The 21,665-nt window shown below is 41.1% G+C and overlaps 1 protein-coding gene across 8 annotated transcripts in view; it reads left to right on the top strand.

The window, feature by feature from the left end:
* meis2a (Meis homeobox 2a) overlaps nt 1-21,665 on the top strand; it is a 93,124-nt gene that overhangs the window by 50,446 nt on the left and 21,013 nt on the right. For all 8 annotated transcript variants that reach the window (XM_028000202.1, XM_028000201.1, XM_028000205.1 and 5 more), the window contains exon 9: nt 10,837-10,913. In XM_028000202.1, coding sequence (XP_027856003.1) covers nt 10,837-10,913 — 77 coding nt within the window. The remainder of the gene's footprint in view (nt 1-10,836; nt 10,914-21,665) is intronic.

Here is a 21,665-nt window from a genome sequence, read left to right as displayed (position 1 = left end):
CTTTGTGCACACACGCTCACACACACCATCATGCAGTCAGACACTCAAAACACACATGCTCCCCACCATCCTGTAATAAGCGGTAAGCTGAGCTAGCTGATGGTCATCCTCCCATGGGGCTGCTGGGTTGCTGCCAACTTCCTGCCTGCTTTGTCAGTGGATAAAGCGCCTAACAAACAAGAGGGCTGTAGCTAGGCAGGCCAGCCAGGTCATAAAGGTCACCTCGGCCCCCGGGCAGGATTGAGCCTTAAACCACTACAAGCCGAGGGAAAGAGAGGATGGAAGAATGCACTTAAAGATTCAGCCTAAAAGCTGCAAAAGCCTTCTCTTCTCTATTCTACTTATGTCTTTGCAGTGTTTCATAAAGGCATTTTAACTCTTTTGACATGTTGAGGAACATTAAGAAAGGGAAAGATCCTGAGGGCATTTGTCAGTCCACACAGCTTCATGCAGCCAGATGCCCCTGGGTGTCGAGCAATGACAGAAGAAATCTCTTTGACTCAAACGCACCTAGATGAAAGGACAGCACCAAAGACGTGTATTTCTGACAGGAGAAAAACTGCATTCAATGACAAAGAGCAGACACAACAGTTTGGCACAGAGTAAAGAATGACTAGGGCTCGGTTGGCTTTATGTCATTCAATGCACCTCTGATTTGCAGCAGTTATATAAGTCAGTCCTATTGAAAGGGACAGAATTTGAAGTGTTTGTCTATAGCAGGCCTATAGGAACTTCTCTTAGATGCATCCGGAATAGAAAAATTCAGGCATTGGTGGAGAGGGAAAAAAAGACTGCCTTCCGCCCCAGCTGTCCATTCAGACGGGGAGAAAATTTGACATGGTTGACTTCAACACATTTAGCATCATTAGCAAACAGGAAGTGTCCCCTGCAGCTGTTTTTTGGCAAGGAAGGGGGGTTGTTCCCGACTGAAATGTAATGGACAAATGTTACCCCCCATGTTTGGCTTTGATTTCTGACCTTAAAACAGAAATTGACATTACAAATGTCCTATGATATCTCCCAAATTGGCTTGACATTCCAAGCTTGACCCCAGGGGTTTCTTGTTTGTCTTCTGTAAGTGGTTGTGCTCTTGTTGTTGTATCCTGAGGCTCACGATTAGAACGCACAGGCCTTTCTCTGGAGAATGTGGAGTCTTAAAGAGACAGGGGAATAGACTAGGAAAAGAGAGGGAGACAGCTAAAAGGGGTGCTGGCTGCATACTGAAATCCTTATTCTCATGAAGATGGATAACATTGAGGAGCTGAAGTATCAAGTGGAAAGAGATATTGAAGCCACCCAATTTTTCTATTCAAATCAAAGATCAGCACCACTTCGAATGGTGAATTTAAACATAATCTGAAGAACACAGCAAGGGAAGAAGATTAAGTAAGAAAGGTTGTGGTTGCTAATAAGTGCAGAGTGGTTCATCTTATGGTTTCATCTTTGCTGTTTGCATATGACGTGGTTCTATTGATATTGTCAAGTAATAATCTTCTGCGTGTACTGGAGCTGTTCACCACTGAGAGAGAAGTGGTTTTGATGAGTCTCAGCTCCTCTTGTTTGGAGGCCCTTCTCAACAGGATAAAAGGCAGTTGGATTTTTTCAGATTGGGGGATCAATCTTTACTTTAAGCAGAAGAATTTAAATATCTTGGTTTCTTGTTCACTAGTGGTGATAATGATGGAGCGATGATGCGTGATAGATAGGCGGATTGGAGCTTTGTCTGCAGTAATCTGGGCACTGCTCTGGTCTCTCAGGGTGAAGAAAGAGATGAGCCAAAAAAAGGACACTGGTCTGTTAATGTTCAGACCCTGACCCTAATTATGAGACGTAGATCTTGATCAAAAGAACAAGATCACAGAAACAAGCGTATGAAGTTAGCTGACTTTGTAGAGTCATTGGGATTAAATTCTGAGATAGATTGAGGAGCTCCATAATCCAAGGGAGTTTTAATTAAAGCAGTTTCTCCCCTCTGCATTGAAAGGAGACAGTTTGGGTAATTTGGACATTAGATCAGGATACCACCTGATCTACAGAGGGTTTTCAGGCAGTAGAGATATACCAGAGCTTAAGGTATGGACTATATTACTTTTCTGGCCAGGGAACATCTAGGGATCCCCCAGAATGAATGAGGTACAATGGACATTGTTTGTTAGACACTTTTTCTGATACACTCCATCAGAAAGATTTAGGTTGCGAGTGCTTATTTTCTTGTTGGTAGCTTTGTGCTTTCCCAATATTGCTTGAATACTTTGGTCTGACTGCATAGAGTCCTCTCTTTTTTACTTCTTATCCAAGGTGTGCTGTGATATCAAAAGTAGAAATCTTGAATCAGAGACTTATTAAAGTTTAATTTTTGGGTTTATGAGTGGCAGCAATAACAAGTGTTGTAGATATTGTTCCATATGGGAAAAATGGGGGTGGGTCCTCTTTTCTGAAAAGGCCCACCAGGACACTAATGATCTGCTTATAGCTCTTAAAAGTACCTCACAAAGGCGGGATACCAATTACTTCTCACTTGCAACAAGCAACATCACAGAGGACCAAAGAACGGGGGAGTGATTTTAGAGAATTAGAGAAAAGTGCCAACAACTTAAAAGTAGTGAGTGGGGCTGTGTGTTCACATCAGACAAGCTGGAGAGGAAAGAGCAGAACAGAGCTGGTGCCCCTGAGCAGGCAGTTACCACAACAAAGACTGCAGACTGGTCTGAAAAAGCAGGCCAAATTCCTGCCCTCTAGGACCTGGCTTAAAGGTTGAGTGAAAACTTTGAAATATGTGAATGAGATGAGCTGAGCAGAGGTGAAAAAATATGGTGTGGAGAAAGCACGAAATGAAAGAAGAGGGTTTTGACACCACCTAAGTTGTGCTTAGAGGATGGATAAGAGATCCTGAAGGATCTGCTCTAGATTGTGTTGATGAAATGTTACTTCATGAAAGTAGATAAGATGACATTGACCTGTAAGTCTAAAGTCCTACAACATCTTCAAAGGATATACACAGCTTATAAATACAAACATGACAGATATATTGGGAACTTCACTTTGTATTTGTGAATTTTCAGACTTCAATCCATATAATGAATCAGATTTTAACAGTCTTATTTTTTCATTGATCTAAGGGATGTTTTCCTACTCTATTATACATGATATTGCTTGACAAAATCCCTCTAAAACATCTTCTTCTGTTTGTTGGTCAATTGCTATGTCTGGAGGTGCATTGGGATTTTGTGGGAGTGATTGCTATTTAGCCTCATGGAGACTGGTACAATCAGATGCCTATATATTTACACCCTCCAGGGCTTCTTCCTCACCCTCTCTCCATTCAGCCCTCCCTCCATCTCTCTCCTCTTCACTCACTTTACTTTTGCTGTAGCTTGGCAAGCGAGCAGGCCAGTTATGGCATAGAGCCTCTCTACAACCTTGCACTGTCTCCAGTGAACATAAATTAATGGTGTAGAGCAAACAGGCTGCTGGCTGAGATCCAGGAGCTGGCTTTAGGAGCCCAGCCAGCGATTGTTGTGGGGGGGAGCTGTGGTAGCAACAGTGGGAGTAGTACTGATGCACTGCCAAGCAGCCTACCAGCCAGCCAGCCAGAGAGGTAGACAGACAGACTGGGGGCCTTTTCCCTCTGTATTAGATGCTGTAAGCCCCACTTATTCGCATTCTATTTGCAATCATCACTGTTTTACTGTTGAAGGGAGTCCACAGAGAGTGCTTATTGAGTGTGGACGCTTCAGAGTTTGGAGTGGGAGAGACAGAAGCGTAGTGGTATGTTCTGAATGCAGATTGTATGAGGTGCAGATGTAAATGTAGTTTCATTTGCTGTTATCTGAGGTTGGCATGCAGTGCGTGCGGTTTGTTGTTTGGCATCATGTGAGTTCTGTTTATAAGTAGTCTGGATCTCTTAGAGTGTGTGTGTGCGCGTGGGGGTGCTTGTTTGTGTGTGTGTGTGTGTGTGTGTAATCAAGAGGGCAGGCAGCCGGGTTGAGTCATTGAGTCATGCGGCATTCTTGCCCCATTTCTGACTGTTGTCAGGAAGCAATGTAGTTCCTAGAGAAATAAAACAAACACCCTGTGATACATCCCACCTCTACCTTACAAAAGTCTGCAAAAGAAGAGGAAGAAAGCAAAAAATACAGTATGATACAAAATGTATATGACACTAAAAAGACGTTGTTTCTACTTTTTCTCATATGCTGTCATACAGTGGCCTGCAAAAGTATCAATGCCATTTTAACGTCTTTAACCTCAGATTCTTTTCTTGGGGCTTTGTCTGCAGTAATCTGGGCACTGCTCTGGTCTCTCAGGATGAAGAAGGAGATGAGCCAAAAAAAGGACACCGGTCTGTTAATGTTCAGACCCTGACCCTAAATTCACCATTCAAACTACCCAGATTCTCAGATTTAATAACCTAAGATACTTCTAGGGGGGGTTCTATTCTTTTTCTCTGGGAGTAAGAGTTGTGAAGTGGAAGGAAAGTTATACAGTACATTGTTTTTAGTTTGTTCATTTTCTTAAATCGTAAAATAAAAATTTGGGGTGCACTTGTGTGCTCCCATCATTATTCTGACTCTCTTTAACAAAATCCAGTAACCTCACTTTAAAAGTCACCTGTATCGACCTAAAGACACTATCCCCACAGTGAAACATGGTGGTGGCACCATTATGCTGGTGGGATACTTTTCTTCATCAGGGACAGGGTAACTGATCGGAGATGACAGGAACATTGACAGATGTAAATGTGGGGTAATCCTGGAAGGAAAACTGTTACAAGCTGTAAGAGACTTGAGAATACAACGGAGGTTCATCTTCCAGAAGAAAAGTCTTTCAAAACATACAGCCAGTGTTATTTTTATGTGAGAACCTGTGCCAGGACTTAAAAATAGTTGTCCACAGATGTTCTCAATCATCCTGGAGAGCCAATGGCCGGTAATTTCCTCACTATTTTGCAGAGAAAATAGGCCAAACAAACACATTCTCCTCCTATCATAACAAGTACAGGTAGGCTGAGTGCAGAGTAAATGCTCTTCACTGTGCTGTGATTGTTTTTGATTTGAAAACTTATGCTAAATTTATTTGACATATCTGTTTGATCTTTCATTAATGCTGATATGCATTCAATCTCATTGTCATTTGTCAAAGAATCCCAACCTAATATTATTAACTATGACAACTTCATATTTAAAATATGCCAATCTTAGCCCTGCTCCATGCAGAATCCATATTAAAATGTCATTCCTTCATTTGTTCCTGACAGTGAATATTATTATCATCTTCCAGTCACTTTGATTAAAAACAAATATGATTCCAATCAAAGTTTGAATGCAATATTTCTCCAGAACTTGACACAATAAGTCATAATAGAACTGCTCAATGATTACAACACAAGGAAAATAACCTGGTAAAATAATATTTTGCATGTTTATTTTCCAAAATAAACAAACAATTCAACTAAGTAGAAGATAAAAGCAGATGATCTGAAATCGCTATCCAACAAACAGCATAACTGGGATCTAATCACAGAAGTCATCCCGAGCAAATCCTTTGTGTTGCCATGGCACTGGAGGTAAACAGCCAATGGCCTGTGATTTCCTGGGAGTCATTAGCATGGAATAGGTTTGCAAGCCACTGCAACCTTTTGACCTGGCTCCATAACTCATGTCATACACTGATGATGTAATTAATCAATGGAGGTCCACCGGCGGCTCCTGTGAGGGGGGCTGCATGATCAGTGGGTGGAGTGGAAGCATCAGAGCTGGGAAAGTGGTGGGGGTTGCACGGAGCAGTTGGGATAATGATCGGGCTGTGGGGTTTGATGACGGCTGCAAATAGGTGTCAGGAGAGTACAAAAGTGATATATAGCAAACTGGGTGTTGAATGAGTAGATGGGAGTCAGCATGGGCAAAAGGTGTGCTGTGAAGTAAGAATGGTCCAGCAGTACATGTGGTTATTATGTGTGGTGTGTGTTAAAATGCCAAGCTGGGCTCAGGGGGAGTTTAAGGACCGTACCCAGCAGATGATAGAGCTACCTCAGCTTGTAATGTTCAGAAACCAATGGGGCTATTACTTCCAGGCTTATCAGAGAGCAGGGAGCACATCAGACCCTGCAATTTAGCCAGTAGTCAGTCACACATACAAATATGCAGACATAGCTCGATGCTTTGATGAATGGCAGAGTGTGATCTGCCTGTGCAGATTGTCAGAACAAGGCTACGTGTCTTAAAATAGATTGCATCGCATGTCTTTTTGTTTTAAATGCATTTCTATATAATTAACAGAGTGGTTTCAGCTTAACCAAAGCACCAAGACAAATTGAAATTGACCGAAATCATTTGCAGACTGTTATTACGCCTTGCAATAAAACCTTGTAAGGATATTGGCTTTGGTGTTTTTAACAGAACATATTGAATGGATCCAAAGCTGTTTGGGAGGTTATCAATACTCTTCCTGTTCTTCCAGTGTGTTTGTGTTTCGGTCAGTAAATAGAACATATTAGGGGTGACTACTTTCTTTTCCAAGTCTAAGATTTTTTTTGTGTGCTTATTGGCTGATTACCAATTACCAGATTTACTTACGATTACCATTAACAGATTAGTTTGAGGCCTAAATAGTAATTTCTCATATTTTTACAGCAGTCTATCTTACTGTGTCTGAGTAATTGGTCTTGAATCATTAAATATGCGTGTGTATAAGCATCACTGGAAAGGTGAACTCTTCAGGATGCAGAGAAAACTATTACCTTTAGTTGTATGTGATTGCAAAGGTGCTTTGGATAAGAATTTATACCATATTAAACCTTTTTCCTATTTCTTCAAGTTATGCACATAAAATAATATATTTTATTGGGATTTTATGTTTTTGACTTGAAAAGAAAATAAACAAATAAATACATTTATCCTCTTGTATTTATTTAACTCCATTGTATTTATTCAACTTCATCAACACTTTGTAAAACTATCCTTGGCTATAATTACAGCTACAAATTGTCTTTACCATCTTTACACATCTTCACCCTGAAACTTTCGGCCAATTCATCTTTGCAAAACAACTCAGGATCACTCAGAGAGATTGGAGAATATTCATTTTTAAGTTTCAGCAGTTATACTTGTTATATACAAGTATATGCTTTCAATATATAAACCATTTCACTTTAGCTCTGACGATATGTTCAGGGTCATTGACCTGCTAGAAGGAGAACCTCCACTCCAGTCTCTACTATTCAGAAGCCTCTAGCAGTTTTTTTTTTTCATGGGATTCCTCTGGGTTTTGCTCCATTCATCTCCTCATCAACTCATATTAGATTTTGACCCTGCTGATGAAAAACATCAAAATGTTGCCACCACCATGTTTCACTGAGGGAATGAGATTTTCATAATTTTTCACATTAGGGATATTGTTCTCTAGTTGAAGTATCTTCCACCTCACAATTATGTATTTCTTATTTTTGTCTGCGGTAGAAAATCCCACTGAAATGCATCATGGTTTGTGGTTGTAACGTGTAAACCTGTTGCAAAGGTTTAAGGGGTGTGAGTGCTTTTACAAGACACTGTGCCTTGTGTGCAAGTCTGGAAGTGCATCAGTGAAAACGTCTTGCAGGATTGCAAGGAGAGGAAGGAAGATCATAGAGAGCTGGAGAAGGAATGAGTTAAAGGGTGAGACATGGAAGAGGCATGAGCTGGACAAAATAGGATTTTTTTTTCTTTTACTGTCATGTCTATGCGGTCAGAGTAAATCTCCTTACTCAGGGGTTTTGTGTGCAAGGGGGCTTTAACGTCCCCACTCTCCTTGATGAGACATCTTTCTTGTTTGTTCAAACCATTCATTACGTGGAGGCTGCTGGACGAGCTGTGCCGCTGGCCGGCGTATTTATCACCAGGCTAGAGCGTGCTTTGGCTGACAGTAGGCGATTGATGACCAGGTCTGGGCCTGAGAGGCTGAAGAAGCCTTAATACAATGTAAATGACCCACCCCCATTTCCAATCTAGGCTAAACCTGAACCCCATCCCTGCCAAGGTATCTTTACCTAAGAATCTGCCTGTGGTTTCTGTGCACATGTGCATATGTCTGTGCTTGCTCTGTTACATATGCAAGAGAATTTAGATGAACACAATGGAAGCATAGAAATTTTAGGGGTGTGGGAAAACAGGCTGTACTCCTGAATCACATTGCTGTCGAAAGGATGTGCACAAATAAGGCAAACATGCAGATGTATAGGCGTCTATTTTCTCTCTACACCAATACGTCTTCTCTTTGTATGCACTTTCATTTGTGCATACACACACAGACACACGCACCCGTACGCACAATAACTCTGTCACTGCTAGCCAAGGAAATGTCAGCACCTGGCAATCAAAAATTGCATTTCTATGCAAGCATTATCATTGTCCCTTAGTTAATGATTTTAGCATATTAAAAGGGTCTGTGTACACAAGTACAAATCAGATTAATCCTCCTCTGCGGCGGGGACTCATTATTTGTCCAATCTGAGTCTTGTTTGGTATTAATTGTGCACATTCCTTGAACCATATTTTTAATCTATCCTTTAATTAAAACATTGAAACAGGCAGGACTACCTGAAAAATGAAATCCTCCTCCACACCGACATGACTTCACACTTACATCAATTATTTCCACAGTAAATGAGAAAATGCTTCTTGAGCAACTGTTATCACGTCGTGTTAAAATTGGATTCAATTAGCACAAGCCAGTGGAGCATTACCGGCTGTAGAGTTTGCTTTCTTGATGAGCTTGAGAGCTGAAATGACGAGGCCAAAGTTTTGATGATTGGAGGTCGTGTTTTTTTTTGTTGTTTTTTTTTTGCTGGAAAAAGGGGAATGTGTGTCAGTGATGCCTGAAACCATCTGAAAATAGAGAGGGATTTAAACGTCACCTTTTCAAAAAGAATTTTTCTTTGTTTTGATTTGCAGGTGTCATGCCTGTGAAGGTTTTTATGTGCCTGTGTGTATTTCTGTTTGCACACGCTTTGGGTGTGCATGCACACGGGCTGAATGAAACACATAGTGTCTCATTTGTTTCGTTTGCGTGCGCCCCGACTCTTAATCTGGCCCTTAAAGACATCTGTCACCAGCGATCACTGTTGTTTTGTCATGCTTCATAGCAGGCCCAGAGGGAGCGAGGCAGCCCAAGGTCTGCCATTTATATCAACCAATGTTTTTTAGATTGGACCTGACACAAATAGTTTCATTGCAACCCTTGTCGGAGATTTCCATTTTCAGGTAAAAAATGCTGGCAGAGCTGTAGAGGAGATTTCACAGTATTCAGTTCCTTTGGCATTAGCCTCTATTCAGCTGCTCTCTGTGAAAAAGCCACCACTAGGATACATGTCAGACATTCAAGGAAGGATAAATGTATTTGCTGCAAATCTGCTCCCACTCATTTTGTTGCCTGGTATTATGAAAGGATTCTCAGACACTACAATATCTGCGTTGGGCCAGCTGCAAAGTCTTGTCAGCCTGCGTATGTCTGTTAGAGTCTTCTTTAGCTCTGCGTGCAACACATATGTTTAGTATACACACTACATATGTTGAAGTTATTTTTTTTGTCTGTGTGGGCGGCCTGGGGATTTAAAATGGGGCTATCATAACTGACACTTTTGACAAAACTTGTTTGACCAGCTCTGACTGGTTTAACACTGAATTTTGAGCGTGATTGTGTGCAAGAGGGGGTGAAAGCATGCATCCTGAATGTCCATACCGTGTAAGGGAGTGGCAGGGTTGGGTGGAGGTCACAAGTAGGTGCAGTCTTAGATTACACAATGCAACAAACGCAGGGGCATATTGCATGCATACAACAATGTGCAGCAGCATGCAACATGACTCACACAGCCCTTTTAACTCTTCCAGATTTTGCTATGTCATAAAGACAAACCCCATGTTTTTGATTGAGGTTTTTATGTAACGAATCAACGTAAAATATTGCATGCATTAGTGTACGGTGAAAGATGGTATTGACAGCATTATGGTTTTGAAGTACAAAAACAAACCTTTTTGAATATATTTTTACCATCTGACCCATTCTTCTTTGTAAACCATTTTAAGTTCATTTACTTTAGATGAGCTACATCTCTGAATATCAATCTTTCAATTTTACCATAGATTATTTGTTGAATTTAGCTCTGGACTTTGACTGAGTCATTCTTTTTGTAGCCCTAGCTGTATGTTTATGGTAGTTGTTCTACTGGAAGGAAATCATCCACCCTGCCTCCAGGATTTCAGAGGCTGTATTAAAGTAAAGTCACCCAAACATCTACTTTGACCAGCAGATGTCCCTACTCAAAGAAGTTACCCCTACTGCATGATTCTTGCACCACCATGTTTCACTATGGGGGTGGTCTCTTTAGGCTGAGGTGCACACAGTGTATTGCTTATAAGCCAAAATGTTTAGCTTTTTCTCAAAAAGCAAACTGAATTTCTTATAACTTTGTTCTGTTCACGCTCCCATAAAGGCCTTTGTGGAATAGTTGTTATCCTATGAGGTGTGGATCTCTGCAGCTCCTCCAAAATAATAATAGGTATCCTGGTTTCCTGCTTCTCCGATTAATCAGGAGACCTAGTTGAGCTATTAATTTAGGTGTAGAATGAAGACTTCTTAGACTTGCACTTCTGCCATATCCTCCCATTTTCCTTTTACTTAGCTGTTTATGCTCCTCTTCAATTTGGTCTCTCACATAAAAGTGATAATACATTCAGGTTTGTGGCTGAAATACTTTGAAAACAAGTATGTTCATGTGTTAATTTCCTAGAAATGTCCCTGCTTCTGTTATGTCAAAGCAGCTCATGTTTGTTTGTGTTTGTCTCTGTCTGTTTCCTCCTGCAGCATCCATACCCCTCTGAAGAGCAGAAGAAGCAGCTAGCCCAAGACACGGGCCTCACCATCTTACAAGTAAACAACTGGTGAGTTAAGATTTCCGCCTTCCCTATCTCCGCCACCAGCATCGCTCTGCCTTTCATTCTCAAAAGCCTTTGCCTCCATGTCTACCCACCAGCCATGACGGCTAATACTCCTAAAGTGTGAAAACCGTTTATGTACATCCCTCCCCGCCATCCATAGACACACACACTCACAAACAGTGACAACCTTTGTGGCATTATTATGTTTGAGCTACCAGGATGTGCCAGTGTTACTGGTACAGTGTTCTGCAGCTGAGTCTGTGATCTTTGCGGATTTGATGTATATATATATATATATATATATATATATATATATATATATATATATATATATATATATATATATAGTTGGATATATTGAAAGAAGCAGACAGAGATCATAAGCTGTCCCTACATCTCCCATGTCTACCGCACCCTTTATCCACAAAAAAAATAAAGATAAAATATATATATATATACAGTATATATTCCAAGCTCTGCCACGAACACCCCACAACAAGCAAAACTGCCTTCCACTCCCTCCCCGTTTTACATGAGCTATATGGTGGATTAAGGTTTTGGTGGCCTGGCCAGCAGGGTCTTTGTAGATGGCTTAGCACATAACTGGGGGTGGTGGATTAAATAAAATGATCACAGAAGCAAAGAAATGATACAGGAATTACTTATCAAAATACTAGCCCAGGTTTTATCTGCGGCTTAATTTGGTTCAGTACATTCTCAGGCTGATGTTCAGATTAATTGAACTGACAGCCTCCTTTCAAAATTTCCAGGAAGGTATTTGCACGGATTTCAGGTCTTACACAAACTTAATTATATGGAACCCCATTTTATCATTCTAATTCCATGTAGTGGGGGTTCTATTTACAAATGACAAGTCTGTGCCTTTTATTCACAGCTTTCCTTAATATATTTATCAAAGCGGGTTCATTTACAAAGTGCTCTATCTGTTGGATACAGGCAGGCCGACATTAACGAAGCTTTTAGGTTTATCAGCCTCGCAGCCTGACAAGCCACCCGAGGGTCAATTGATTTTTTGGTTCTGTGATTCATTTTTTTCCCTCATTTTTACCGGATCACAATGAGAAACATGCCTGCAGAATTAGCCGGGTTTGTCAGCCTTATCTATCAGCCACCCACCCCCCCACATCTCCCAGCGCCTCCCTTCCTCTTCCCCCCTCAAAAAACCCCCAACCTAAAATGGCTCTGTCTCTTTCACACACCCTTTTGCTTTATTCCCTTGTAGCCAGGGGAAGTCAAGCTACTTAAATTGGCCACAGGAATCGTTGTTATCAGACTTTAATGCACCCTACAGTGTGGATAGCATTTCAATTACACCAGTAACCAAAGATTAGACCCCGCTTGCCTGTTTCATGCCTCATGCCACGTTGTGCACCTTACCTACAGGAGCAGAAAATTGAGTTGCCTTGCCTATGTCATGGTGATTAATGTAGAAATACTCAGCTAAACTGGGAGGAGAGAGACAGAGTAACAGATAGAGGCATAGACAGATATAGGCAGAGTCCCTGACTTATCTTTAGTCATGAAATTTAAGCATCAGATTTATCTTACCCGAGCACAATTTTTTGAAGCCTTGCAAAAGTATTCATGCTTTTTTATTTTCTTCTAATTTTGTCACATATTGTCCACAAACTTTGAAACAAGAGAATTAGGTTAATCTGATGAAAAAGAATATATATTCTACTAGGGTTTTCTGTCATACATCAACACACGGTAGAATTGTGAAGTGGAAGAAACCTATACAATGATTTATTGGTATAACTCTAAAAATGTAGTTATGCTTGTGTACAATAGGTTGTAGAATCACCTTTTGTTGCAATAATAGTTGGATGTGTTTTTCAGGTGTTCACCAGCTTAGCACATGTACAGTGTATTTTTTTTTTTTTTTTTTTGCAAAATATCTGAAACTCAGTCAGGCTGTGTGGAGAGTTTCTGTTAACACATAATGTGGATTAAAGTCTGGACCGTGACATGGTCAGTCTACCTGGTGAGGATGGGCTGATCTCAACCATTCTGCTGTAGCTCTTGCTGTATGTTTAGGGCTTTTGCCCTGCTAAAAGGAGAGTCTCCACCTCAGTGTCACAGTTTTATTCATACAAAAAATTAAGGTCATGCTATTATTTTTCTGTCCACTTCAAATGTATGCACTACTTATTTTTGATCCATCACATAAAATCCCAGTGGTTGCAATGTGACAAAAGTGAAAATGTTTAAAGGGTATAGAAGGTTTGGCAAGGTGCTGCAAATTTATGTGCATATGTATCAATGTAAAATTATCTACACATGGTCATGAAGTTGAAAAATGACACAATAGCTGCACGAATAAACTTTCACATGGAGTAAAATGTTTCTAACTAATATAAATAAGACATAAATGAAGAGAAGAATCTTGTACTGCGAGGCCATCAGTACTTTACTCTGAGTTTTGTCAGCACAGGATGCTTCCACATTAAGGGATGTGTTACAGGGAAGGAGAGGCGAAAGGATGACGTTTTCCATATCTTACTTTTCATGCCAGTAATTTACAATGTTCTGTGCTGATTTATTTCTAGTTCTACTCGGCCCTTATACGGCCCATATGGGGATCACTTGAAGCATTTCTGTGTTATAAAAAGAGAATAAAAAGAAAAAAAGAGCAGCTTTCCAAATTCCTGGCTGGCCCTCACATTGTTCTGTAGTTCTCTTTGATGCATGGCTGCTGCGACGTTACCCGGCCAAAGAGGGGCCGAGGGAGACAGAGACAGACGAAGGGAGAGATAGAAGGAGAGGATGAGTGGGGGCGGTGGATGGGAGGGGACGGCCGCCGTCTTCGGTTACCAGAGCTTTCCCTTGGGGAAAGGATGTGCTGAATCAGGGCTTTGTCCTCGGGCACAATCGCAGCCCGGTGAGGGCACAACGGCGCTCTGTGTGATAGTCAATGGACAGTGCATCTCGCTCTTTTCCCCACTTTTGCATCGTCAAACCTCCTCGCACCCGTACCTTCCCTCCCTGTACGTTAACCTGCCGCTCACCTGTACACGGAAAACAAAACCCAGATGGTTTGAAGTCTTTTGTGTTAGCACCGCCGACACGCTCCACCTGCTTCAGTATCTAGTGCATATCATTAGCTAACAGCCTCACCTGCTTGTAGCCCACACCCCATTAGCTGTTCAACGTTAATAAAGAGCAAAGGAAGAGGTTAAAGTCCACAATCGTGCCTCCCTGGTGCTGAGCAGATGAGGAGGAGGGCTCAATTGTTCTGCTAATAGTTCCAAAAGTGTGTTTGTGTTTGTGCAGGCTATGCACATTACAACAGGAAGCATTTGCACATGCACATGTGTCTGTACCCCATTAGTTAACCATAAAGTAGCGTTTTTGTTTTATTTTTTGTTTTTTTTCTTGACATTTGCACCCAAGACAGATTGGAGGCGTGGTCTGGAAAAGGTGAGGGCCATGTCTCCCACTGCATTGGCGTCTGCACGCTGAAACATTTACCGTTTACAGTATCTAGCCATGTATTTGCCTGTCTCAGCAGCTCCTGGTGTCCTGCTATCAGTCTGTGCTAAATGGAGCCTGACTGAATCCTTTCATGTCATAGTGTCAGACCCAGGAAGATGGGCCCTCACTCACTTCCATAAACCCACACGGCTGACTATCCCGCCATTATTTACCTCCGCAGCAATGCCAATGCACAGCAGCACACACATTGTGGGGAGAGTAAAAGGGGGGTTGTTTCATGAGTGTGGGAAATGACGGTGATGACAGATGACTGGGAGAAACAACATCTTAAAAAAAGGGAAGGAAATCATCCTTTCCTTATTCCCTCATCTCACAGGCAGTCATTTCTGTGGCAGAGGGAGAGACAGAGCAAGTCAGAGAACGAATATGTCACTTCTTGGCATCTGTGATGACTGACTGCTGTGCCACTGGAGCACTAATAACAATAAAGAGGGCAGTAAGCCACACGCTATTTTTACTTCTCTGCCTCTTCTCCACAGCCAAGGGGCAGGCTACATGCACAGACAGAAACACACACACACACACACACCTACATGCACTGGGGAGAGACTCTAATTAGCGGCAGAAAGCAATACAATGAGTGAGTTATTAAGACATAGGGGCGGATCGCGGCCAACCTTTGGCCCTTGTCAGAGCACAGGTCACATGATAAGGGAAGGATATCCGCCAGACGACGGCGCCAAGCAGCCTGTGCCCATTGAGAAGATGAAATAGGCTAAATCTCTGCAGCCATTCAGGGCAAGGCATGGTGCACTGATTGTTTTCTTCAATGAAAGAAATAAAACTATGTTCAGCAAGGTGATAAGAGAAAATAAGAAAACTATGACATAAATATTGAGTCAAAATCATGAGGGATGTCCTCCAATACTTTAGTGGTTGAGATATCAACAAGTGTAGGCGCTTGAGATCCTTTTACTTAGAGCAAAACTGAAAATGGTAAAGCCTTTATTACTGTGAATGTTAAAAAATTATATAAAAAACATTACTTGCAAATAGATAAAAACAATACATTGTGCATACTATTGATACTGTCACTTCTGTCATTGAGTTGCTTGAAAACTCGGTAGCTTTAAGTACCTGCAGGGCGCCTCAGTATCCTTATCCATCAAAGGGTTAACTTGGTTTGGAAAGCTGTTATAATGTTGTAAATACATTTAAAACATACAATTCTTTTCTATGGAGCAGTTCGCTAAAGTGCTATGCTAGGTTAATGTTAACCTATTTTCTGTTTTGATAAATTGTCTCAGTTTATTTACATTTGGTTCCAGGTAATTATGTGTGGAGAATATGTAGAGAATATTTTATGCTTTTTTTTTTTTTTTTAACTTTTTTTAAATTAAATTGCAAACATTATAGACCAGTGTTTCAGCTGCTCTTGGCTCATTTATCCAGAGCAGCTGTCTGGGAATATCACAGCACAACACATGGGTGTGGAGCTGCAGCACCCAATGCAGTCTCTTTTTCAATGTGGATGAATGTTACTGTCAACGGTGAAAAGCACCAAGATTGTGAGTCAAAATCCTGATGTATTAGATTAGCCAAATATTAATAGCCTATAAAAGACCTTTTCAAGTCACACCAAAATAGGGTGTGAATATTAAAAGCTATCAGTGCTCAGCATGGCTGCATGATTCAGCTGTGTAGCTGATTGGGTGAATTCATGACATTCTTAAAAAAAAAAAAAAAAAAAAACACCACCACAATTTATTATTACATTGCAGCCCAATCATATTGCTTTCAGAAATTAACCTATTTATGTCAAATCTTCATTTGTCTCATATTGTGCACACACAAACTGCTCTAATATCTCTGAACTCTTTCGTTTTCCTTACAACGGGACTCCGTCACTATTAAAATCTTTCCTTCTTTTTTCCTCCTGCTTGAACAACCGAGGTCCCTCTAAGAGTTTTTGGTTTATATCTCCAGGGGTTCATAGCTTTGTTAAGATTCATGAGCAAAACTTTTAATGATAAAACACATTTGTTAGGAGTATGTGAGAACAACATAGAAACAGAAAGCGCGTTCCTCCAAGGGAAAAGTATTTTCCACTCCCATTTAATGCCCAACGAGACACTTAAAAACACTTGCTTTTATGATTTTTTATGATTTTTTATGATTCTCTGGTTTGGCAGAAAAATGCACTATGAAATGCAAAATAACAATAACTAATATTTTCCAAATGTAACAAAGTTGTGAAACTGGCCTAGCTGCCTTTTTCCACATTCTTTCTAAGTATTTAAGTCTTATGAATCACACACTCACAGGCTTTTGAGGTCCTCCACCCCCTCTTCACTCTCTTCATGTCTGTCTTAGATTTCCATCATTTCTTTTTTTTCTGCCACAGTGGCAGTGGCCAGTTGAAGGAAGTTGCTGGTTAGCTATCTAACTTTGACCCAGATGAAAATGTCATGCCTTTTTTTGGCAGCAATCAGGGACTCTCAAAAGCAGCCATCTCATACCCCAGACTTTCTAAATATACAGTCGGAGAGTGGAAAGGTTACAGCTCTGCGTGTGTGTGCGGGTGCGTGTGTACTCCACTGTGGTGCTACAGTGAGTGTATATGTGCATCTAACTAAAAGGAGAGACTATCAGGACGCTGCCAACATAGGCATCATGATCCCTCTCATTTAGGGACCACTAATTGGCAGTTAATTAGCAGAATTGACTCTGTTGTCAGATCCCAAGTGCAAGCCCCCCTACTAACACCCTCAGCCCACTAAGTTCATTTGATCTGGCTGCCTCCTTGATGTCATAATAATAATCCCATTTTATCAGTTTTGGATGAAGAAACTCGTTTGGAAAAACATATTCTCATTATTGGCACCGCCGGTACGGCGCAGACTCCCCGTCGTAGTGGGTTTCATTTTGATTTCCACTCTGTTCTGGAGTTGTCACAGATCCAAATAGCTGCTCACAGCAGAATCCAGACACATGCTTTACTCACAGGGTAAGCCATGGGAGCATTAAACAGCTGATGCTAATGTGTGCCACCGTGTTTATGTCTGCTCTAAGTGTACAGCATGTGTTGCGTGTGAGTGTGGGAGCCCTGTTGAAAATGTTCAGTGTAATTAACAGGGCCCACTCCCCTTTATCGGGCACCGGGGGCACATTGGGTCAGAGCGTGGCTTGGACACCCACCGAGGTTGCGAGGCGAGCCCGGTGCCCACCTCTCTGTGTGTGTATGATTATGAAAAACAGGTGGTGGATTTAATAACGCTGGCAATGTCGGGCGATCATGCACAAAGAAGCAAAAGAAAAAATGAATGCCTTTTTACTTGTTTTCCCATTACATAGACTCTCCAAGGCTGTGGAATTCTCCCAGCTAAGACGGCATGCAAGCAGAACGAAGCCAGACGAGGCAAGACAGAGAAGCAGAGCGCTATAAGAGACATTACAGAGAAAGCATTAGAGAGAGAGGGAGATGGAGAGAGATGGGAGGAGGGAGGTCTTTGTACTTCTCTGCTCCTTTTGGCTCTTTTATTCCTCAATGGCTTGGTTTTATTGGTGGGTCGTTTAATAACAAGGGCTCCACGTTTGAAATGAAGTCGGGCTGCGTTTGCGTGGGCAGGCCTCTTCCTTTTAATTTTTTCAATTATTTATTTTTTTATTTTTTTATTTTAGAAAGGTAATTTTTTTGAACCAGAGGTGAGAACCGGATAAAGATTGAGAGAATACACCAGAGAGAGCGAAGGGAGCGAGAGGGCGAGAGTGTGGGAGAGGGAGGATTCAAAGAGAATACAAGGAAGGAAAGTAGGTTAATTTATTTCGTTTGTAATGCGTGAAAAAAAAAAACTTAAAAAAAAAAAGTTAGTGGTTCTGAGAAGTCAAGTGTTGGGATTCTATTTTCATGAACAAGAAGCTTAATGTGCACGGGCAGCCATAGTAAGCCTGCTAGAATCTCCCTGTGCCTCAGGCCATCTGTGAGCAGAATAGCAATTTTATTACTTTGTCATTAAACCAATTTCACAGCAGTATTGTTTGTTAATGAGCAGCCGCAAACGAGCGAAGATGTCACGTACTGGAATAGCAGCAAGATTTGTGACCCAGGCACTCCTCTATCTCATTCCCTCAACCTGTGCCTCATTCTTATTCTTCCTCCTTAACATCCTTACTGTCATCCTCACCATCTCTCTGCCGTCCACCCCTTCCTCTCCATATACTCTCCGCTGTAGAGGTCCTTGCCTCATAAAGGGGGAAACTGCCAAAAGATAAAATGCAAAGTCTATAGAGTCGAATCCCTGTTTATGAGCTTCCATTTGTCTTTAGAGCTCATTCGTATGGATGGTTTTCAGGATGTACAATTTGAAAACCCCTTAGAATTTCTTATTATTTAGCTCTTAAACTTTACATGAGTCTTAATGGCTGACATCCAAAAATACAAAGCATATGATTATCAGGGACTTTTTGTTATACTTCATAGTTGTTTACGTGTAAAGGTGGGACTAGGGCTTTTTTTTTTAGGTGAATTTGGTGAAGTAGTGACATTTTAAGTAGAGATGAATCAATCAGATTTTCATTGACTAATTTTAGTGTTTAGACTACTATTACCAGATTTCAACAATGTTTCTTTTTAGAATTTTAGAGATACACTGATAGGCTGGCCAGAGATTAAAGTCAGAGATTTTTTTCTAGACTTGCTCTGATTACTGATGAGCAGAGGAAATACTTAAAAAATGAAATTGTTTTAAGTTGCTTTATTAAATAAACTGAGTAAACTCAATTTATACCTCATCTGCATCACTGGTGGATCTACTGCCATTATTTTGATAAGGAGCAGAGGTGATGTCACACTGTGTGAGTGATGGAAATTCCCAAATGAGTTTTCTTTTTGAACCTAATAAAATTGTATATGAAATGATCAGACTGCAGAGCTAAGAAATGGCAAAGGAATCAAATGACAATGACTGAAGAGTATATCCAACAGGTTTTCTTCCAACTCTTTTTGTACCTCTGACCAAATTTTTAAACATTTCACTGATACTTAAAACAGCTAGCTTTGAGTCCTTTCCCCACAGTGACAGCTTCTACACTGAAGAATGCAATCTGTTAGATCTCATTTATGTTGCTTTCAGAGATCAGAAAAAAGATCATCATCTCTAATTTTAGGCAATGATCAGGGCACTTATTAGTAAGGGTCTGCTTTTACAAAGAAAGCCATGCAATTTAGCTGCTGTGAATGTCCCTTTATAGCTCGTCACTCCGTTTTACTCTCGAGGTGAGTCTGAATGGGCTCCTGGTCATTTTGTGTTTTACGACCGAGGGAGGACCTGCGACGGAGAGTGAGAGAGAATTAAACAGTGGCCCCTGAAGATCAGACAACCTGACAGAGTAGATTTGGAATAATTAGTTTTATCTGCCGGGAGAGCTAGCCGGAGGATCTGCGTGTTATCCACAGGCTGCTGCGCCTCTGCAACGATGTGATGCCAGGACGCTGTGTATGTGTTTGGGAGGAGGGAGGGGTTGGAGACACTAAGAAGGATAAAGTTGACCAGGTATAACAGAACAGCCTCAGGGTTCTGTGTGTATGTTTATGTGTGTTGGAACAGAAAAGGACAGGAGCTCCTTCTTCTGGCTGAGCTTCTTAAACTCTGTGAACCTTGATGAGGTATTTTCTCTCTGTCCAGGCATGCTCATTTTTTCACTCTTCTGTTTTTCTTCACCTCCTCCTAGAGCACGTCACCTTCCCTTTTTACTCTAGTTGATTCACCAGCACCATGTTTTATCTTTGCTTTGTTTACGAGCTGTCACATTCAAAGAACCTCCAGCGACCTTGCTCCTACTCCTTTCAGTAAAAGTGAGTGTTTTGGGATATAAAATGGAAGAGAGTTGTAATCACATTCTTAACAACACTATGGTGTATCATTATTACTTGGTGTGTGTGTGTGTATAATGTGTTGGGGTGTGTGTGCGTGTGTGAGAATGTTTTCCAAAGCTGTGATTCATGGCTCCAGTGCCCTCTGTGGCTTTGAAGTGTAGGCCAATAAGACTATCATGGAAGACTCTATAAATCAATATAGTTCTTTGTCGGTTCAAGCTGCTCTATCTCAGTTCAGGCCTGTTATAGATGAGGAATCAGTTATTCTGGGAATGACTATTGTCTGCTAATGGGGAACAATGGCAAAGCTTAGGCCTTATAGAACAACATTAAAAAGCTGAGGAGGATACAAATAACAATAGAAAGAAAAATGCAGCATATCGGGTTATACCTGACCTACCACCCTGAATACACCATGCACACAGAGTAAAATGGTGGTGGTCGCATCATGCTGTGGGATATCTTTTCTTTAGCGTGGACTGGGGAGCTGGTAAGAGTCAATGTGAAGATCAACAAAATTAAACCCAGATTAAACCTGGAAGACAACCTTGTTAGAGGCTTGAGACTGATTGAGAAGAGAAGTTTTCATTTTTGATGTTCACAGAGGCTATCTACTCAATCTGACTGAAGCAGTTCTGCTAGAAGTAAGCAAAAGATTTCTGTCCCTCAATATACAAATCTGGTATAGAGATTTCCAAAAAGACTTTTAGTTGTACTTGCCATTAAAATTTTGCAAAATGTGCAGAAACTAGAGAGATTTCTGCACATCTCTCTAGTCTCTGAAGCTGGAACACATGCATGTTTTTAGTTCATATTTCTGGTGAGTTACAGGCAGTGGCTGCAAGCATTAGCCAGAACTAGAACGTGGGTTACAAAATGTAGAGAGTCACAGAATAAGGAATTTAAATTACCTAATTCTGTATCTCCTCCCAGTCTGGATGAATATTTATTTCCCCATCATAAGTGATGATGTTTCAATGTATTTGGTGCTGGGAATGCCTTTTGTGCTCTTGTGCGCTCAGAGGTTCTCAGTTTTTAGCTCCTGCTCCCAAAAGAGAGACTACAAGGCTCCCCTCAGTATACTCATGGGTGGAATAAAAAGAGATTTAAGAAAAAAAGTTGTCAAAAACAATGTGAAATGCTGATTTCTATTTCTTATTTCCTTCACTGCTTGTTTCAGCCTAAAGTCTTCTGTATTTTGAGGTTGTTACTGGAGAATCGCACATGACAGTTCAGAGACTCAAATTCAAGGGCCATACACCGCAGTGAAGGCTGAACTGACTGAGCCTTTGTTGTATTTGTTTAAGGCTGTCACATGTGAAGCGGGCCGGTCAAAGCTGCACACAGCCTGTGGTGGAGCTGATCTGAGAGGCAGAGGGCTCGCTTCAGGCCACCAGGCACATCACAGTCCCTGTGGTCTGCTC

Source organism: Xiphophorus couchianus, chromosome 19 (assembly GCF_001444195.1).
Source record: "Xiphophorus couchianus chromosome 19, X_couchianus-1.0, whole genome shotgun sequence".
NCBI classification, from domain to species: Eukaryota; Metazoa; Chordata; class Actinopteri; order Cyprinodontiformes; family Poeciliidae; genus Xiphophorus; species Xiphophorus couchianus.
Note: the sequence above shows the minus strand (reverse complement) of the source record. Positions and strands in the feature narration are given on the sequence as shown.